General features: G+C 34.8%; 1 protein-coding gene across 2 annotated transcripts in view; it reads left to right on the forward strand.

The window, feature by feature from the left end:
- TWSG1 (twisted gastrulation BMP signaling modulator 1) overlaps nucleotides 1-5,264 on the forward strand; it is a 32,941-nt gene extending 27,677 nt beyond the window's left edge. For both annotated transcript variants that reach the window (XM_059706622.1, XM_059706620.1), the window contains one exon: nucleotides 2,205-5,264. In XM_059706622.1, coding sequence (XP_059562605.1) covers nucleotides 2,205-2,386 — 182 coding nt within the window. In that variant the 3' untranslated portion in view covers nucleotides 2,387-5,264. The remainder of the gene's footprint in view (nucleotides 1-2,204) is intronic.
- The last annotated feature ends 736 nt before the right edge of the window (nucleotides 5,265-6,000 follow it).

Genomic DNA, 6,000 nt, shown 5'->3' on the forward strand with positions numbered 1-6,000 from the left:
TTTACAATTTTATTGTGGAAGAATAAGGCAATTATGAGAATTTCAGTCATTTCTCAAACTGTGAGGTGAATTATGCATAAACAGTATAATTTGTGCTGTGTGTGTGTGTGTGTGTGTGTGTGCGTGCATGTGTGTGCCTTCCATTTCAATCCTACCTGTCTAAAATAGTATGAACTTTGGCCATTGATAGTAAAGGCAAAACAGCAGTTGTTAATCATACACAAAGTAAGAATTCTTATTTCCTTTTAAGTTGAAGTACTCCATAAGACAAATTCTTATGGAAGATATCATAAATGAATGGAATGTGTCTTGCTACCATTTTCCCCATGATAATGTAAATAATCAACATAATAGATATTAAGTAATAATTCATAAAATTTTCTCAAAGGTTATTTAAATTCATGGAATAATAATCAGGAAGGTTATTATCCTTCAAGACAGAGCTAAAGTTTCTCCGCTGTGACACCTTCCCTAGATGCCCCTCCCCCCAGGTAGAGTGAGCCACTTCCTACTCCTCCCACATTTACAGTTTGATTTGTCATCAGTTAACTCATAGGCCTAACATTTTCTACTTAGTTTCTTGAATTCTCTGATTACCCTTTGGTTCCCTAATAGCTATTTCCTAGTAGATATTCAATAAATACTAGCAGAATAAATAACAAAGTGAGTTTGGTAGGCACCAATCACTTGGAGATTTAAATGCTCCCCCACCCGACCGGCTCACTGGTGACCCCTGTAGTTTGCCTGGTGTAGTGCTCTGCCAGTCCCCTCAGTTTCCCTCTTTAACCAGATCCCGTCTTCTGGAGCCAGTGTTGGTTCTACTATCTTCTGATGCGAGCTATCCACTGCAGTCAGACTTGCCTCCACTCCATCCCTCTGCACACTACACTCATCTCCTTGTGACTTTCCTTATTTTGTTACATGGTAGCTTTGCTTTTAATTCTTCCTAATACAAGTCCAGTTTGGGGCCATTAAGCCTTCCTTTATTATTCAGACCCCTGGTGATTTATCAGTTCTATAAATGGCTCTTTAAAATAACTTAGCCTTTAGTCATATACTTTCTATTAATGGTTTGTATTGTCCGTTATTTATTTATTTCAGATAAATAAATCCTCCTACCTAGGTAGTTATTTTGGGGTTTACCACCAGGAGAACTTAAATTGAAACAATCAAAAGTGGTTGCTTGGAAAGCAGGACTAGAAATTGTTAATAGTAAGAAAAGTATTTTCTCTTTTTTTTGAATCTGCAGTTCAACTTTTTATTTTAATAAAATCAGAATATGCACAACACGTACAATGCTAGCATCTAAAATAATACAATAAGCAATTACTAAAGCTACAGTGACTTGAGGTTCAATCCTTATATTCAGCAAGTTTAGATCCATTTTTACATTTTTGAAACCTTATAACTGAAAATATTGCTTACTGATAGAACTTACTCAAATGCTATTGCTGGTTGTACAAGTCCCTGATTATGCCAGTACAGCAAAGACAACCACATGTTTGAGGACTGCAGTGTTCCAGCCATTTCCTGGTGGAAAATACACACAACCAAACAAAACTCGCACAACAAACATCTGAGAATCTGGACACTACATATCAGTGTTTTGAAGTATTTCATTAATATCTTAAGACAAGTGTATCAAACCTTGGAATGATTTAATTTCAAGTCAGTTTAGCTTTTACTAACATCAGAAAGTTACGACTACACTGCCAATGCCCAGTCTGCTTAGTATGACTTAAGAGTTTAATAGCTAATGCTGAATTGTACCAAGCATTGCTAGTCATTCATCATCATTTGAATTACTTAAGTTTGTTTTATTTTATTATAAATTCTCTGTATAACTTTAGAATAGTATTCTTCAAACCTCTTTTAGCTGTAAAATTCTCTCATAGGAATTTTTATCAGAAATGTCCAGTTTAAAAGACACATGTTGTTAAGCCCAGTAATCTAACTTTCAGATCAAAGTCTGAAACCTAACAAAGTGACTAAGTAAGCCCTTTGCCTTCTTCAGCTGGGGTGGGAGACTCTGGCTTCCTTCTCCATGTAGTTAACAAATGAGATCTTTTTTCCTATACTTCATCTCTTGTTCTGTGCAGACTAGCAGTAAGAGAACTAAGATAAAATAACTGTTAATAACATCCAGCTAAGTACTAAAGCATTTTATTATTTCTTGCTCTGAAATATTAATTTTTATTTTTCAGAACACATGTGTACTGTGGTTTATTTTGATGACTGCATGTCCATACATCAATGTAAAATATCCTGTGAGTCCATGGGGGCATCCAAATATCGCTGGTTCCATAACGCCTGCTGCGAGTGTATTGGTCCAGAATGTATTGACTATGGTAGTAAAACTGTCAAATGTATGAACTGCATGTTTTAAAGAAAGCAAAGAAATGGAAACCAAAACAATTGAATCAAAAAGAAAGGTACGAAAAGCTATTCACTGATGTCTGCTGGTTGCATCAGAATGCCAGCAGGTTAAGAAGATGTGAAGAATTTGGACTGAGTTGCTTTTAAAGTATGTCAAATTCAGCAATGTTTTAAATTGTGATAACTGCTCATATTGATTTTACTGTCCACCAGCAATAAGCCCTTTCTCCTGTTTGTTTCCCATTAGAATACTGGGGATTCTAATGGGAAACAAACGTAAAAATACATGTAAACTTTGGTCACATGAGAAGCAATTGCACAGAGAATACTTGAAAGAGCTGAGGTTTCTAAAAGAAAGCCTGATGTCATTTTCTTCTAACATGCCAAAAACCTTTTGTGTTGGAAGTGTTAGAGCATGTTAGCATAAGTTATGATTTCTTCATGTACTACTAGGACACTGAGTTTTTATAGTTGTATGCCATTCTTTACTGTGCCTTGCTTATCTGTTCTATAAATAGTGTAGATACTCAATGCATTACCCTGAGAATTCATTAAAATTGCCATAAAAAGCTTAATTTCAAACCTTTTTATGTTGGTTTTAAAATTTAAAATTCTTACATAGTGGAATCCATCCTATAATACACATACTTTAGGGAAGGTTTCTCCTTCTCTTCCATCCCCCTGCCCAAAGTGCTGATGTAGGTAGTGAAGAATATTTATCAAGAATTTCAGGGCACACCCAGGAAGCCGCAGTAAATATACTGCTAGAATAAATCGTTAGGAAGTTCAAGCATTTCTCTCACTTAAGGTACCAGCTTAAAGAGCACTAGGAATGGGAAATGACTGCCAGGTCAGAGTACGAGAAGAGCAGCAAAGAAACAATTTGTCCCTTATACAGAAGGCGAAGTTGGAAGATGAAGCTGTGCTCAGGCAAAGCCTGAGCCCACTCGGCCTCAGCACACACAGCCACATTCTGCTATGGATGAGTGATAGGAGGGGCTAGAGAAGAGAACTCACGGGTATGAACTGGGAAGGTCGAAAATACTGGGGATTCTAACAGGAAACAAACGTAAAACTATTTACATTAATTATTTTGTTACTTTGTAATCTTTTTTTAGGTTTATATCTAGATCAAATGTCCTTATTAAACAAATATCATACAGTAGGAGGTTAAGATTTTGAAACAAAAAAATCTTTGTTCAAGATAATATAAACTTCAAATACACTACAGAACATTTTGTCAGCTTTTTATATAATGCTTCAATAAAGATAAGCTTAGCTACTATGTGCCCTTGCAATCTTCAAGCATCTAGAACATATTTATATTACAGAGACTCTTACCTTTACAAAGTTATTAATTTCTCAAATAGGACACATTTGAATTACGCATAACTTTTTAGGAATACCTTTGTATGTCTAATTACGCATAACTTTTTAGGAATACCTTTGTATGTATTTTACTACATAAAAATAGATGATGCTGTTAGACACTGTATTTGTATTCATTATCTGAACAGTAGTTAGTTATAAGATCATATGTAATACTATGAACTATCCTCATAAAGTTGGAAGCCTTAATATCTTTTCTGCTCTTTCAGATAACTCTAATGAATACTCAAGGTACTTTAGCTTTTTTAAAAGGTTGAAATTTAGATAATGAATTTAATAGGAAGACATTGGGGATATCCTTTTCTTACTTGTACCTAGAATGCCTCTGTTTAAAGTGCCTTGAAAACATTTTAGCTCCCTTTCTTCATTAATACCAAAAAAGGTGAAGGTTTTCTTGGACTTAAGAAAATTTTAAAGGAATCTGTAGCCTGTTGATTCATTCAACTTTGCAGTTTTTCAAAGTAATTTTACATTTATCTGTGAATAGAGGAATACTTCTGAATTTATTAACAACATGCTTAATGTTTTCTTAAATACAGTAACAAACGTTTTTAAACATACATTTATCATCTTTTTTAGGTCGTCATCATTAAATTTTTAAATGTACTTTATCTTTTTCCCCTTACATTGGGAAGATAATTTCTTGACCCATATTATGTTTTAACTGATTTTTCATATTCTTTCTCCCAATAGAAATTATCCCTAAATGTAATGCTTAATTTTTCTGGATTATGAAGGTGTTGAAACACAGAGTTCACCTGAAATATTCCATTTCAGGTTTTGAATAACAATATTTTTTTCAAATTAAAAGTATAACATTTGGGAAGCAAGTAGCACCACTAAAATGTAGACCTTCTATTACCATTCTAAGCACAATTCACTACCATACAGAAGCCCTGGTAAAAAAAATTTTTTCTTTTAAATGAAAAATTAGGTTGTTACCTTTTTTATGACTAGATTAAAAAACACTAAATTTTAAATCAGTAGGCATTATAAAAGCCATATATAAAAGGTTCTTTCCTATAGTAAAACATGTCCTTGCTAGCAGGTTTTTCTGCCCCATCTTCTCCTAATAACATCTAATTATTACTGAAATTATAGTGACACCAAATCAAATGGTAATTCAAATAAAGTAAGTCTTTGTTTACATAGAATGCTGTAAAGGAGAGGCCTTCATTTAGAAATATGATTTCCGAGGTTTCAGAAAACAAAAATTTATGAGATGTTAGACTATTTGAACAATTATTTATAAATCACAGTAGCATTAAAATGGAGAATAGAAATGAAACTTCTGAAAAATGAGGTAAACATATAAATAAGCCACATATTTAAAGTTTGTTTTTATTAATGCTTCTTTGAATATTTTTTAAATATATTCTGCATTCCCATGACCCTCTGTTTGTTGTATTTTACATGATCTACAACATACAAAATTATGTACTTTTTCCTTTGGTTGTCCCTATGAACAAAAAAGTATTTTAATAAAAAATTGAAATGAGTGTGTATATTTTGTAAACTTCAGCATAGAACATCAAAATAAGTTTGAGGTTTCTGTCTAGTGAAGTTATTGTTTAAGGTATCAGCCGAAGCATGTCCCCTTCTCTGGATGTCCCTACAGACTCTGTTGGAACAAAGGATCTGTAGCAGTTTGCTCTCTGCTTTTCAAAAATATGCTTTATTCCAACATGGCGCAACCTTTGAAATGAAATAACTGTTCTCCTTGCTCCGAAGGTCTTGTGATGCCAACTAGCCCCACAATTATCTGCTGGTTGGAAGTAGTTACAGAAAGATCACAGTAGGAAAATAGCTCCCAGCTCCTGTAGTCGTCCTCTCAGGGCGATATTAGAATTGGCCATTTCACAGAATCCACATTTTGACAGCCTAATGGGTAGGGGATCTAGGGACCAGAAAATTCAAGGAGACAAGATTACCAGCCTGAGTGACTTAAGGGTATGACAGATCTGACGAATTTGGGGGTGTAGAATTAGTTTCAAGAAAGATAGTACATTTGGTCAGGAAAGCTGTCTTTTCACTGAAGGTGTCCCCATGGCAGATTGTCTGTGGAGCCGAGAGGCAGAGGGTCAGCCTGGAGATGCAGAATTGAGAGGGCGTATCTCCAAGCTTGAAAAGTCAGCAGGACCCGACAGGGCCAGACAGGTGCACTGGCCTGGCCACACCTGGCATGTTTTGAGTTTCTAAGCTGCCAAACACGCTCTTAGCTGTGAGTGTTAGGAG

This window comes from Myotis daubentonii, chromosome 8 (assembly GCF_963259705.1).
Source record: "Myotis daubentonii chromosome 8, mMyoDau2.1, whole genome shotgun sequence".
Taxonomy (NCBI): domain Eukaryota; kingdom Metazoa; phylum Chordata; class Mammalia; order Chiroptera; family Vespertilionidae; genus Myotis; species Myotis daubentonii.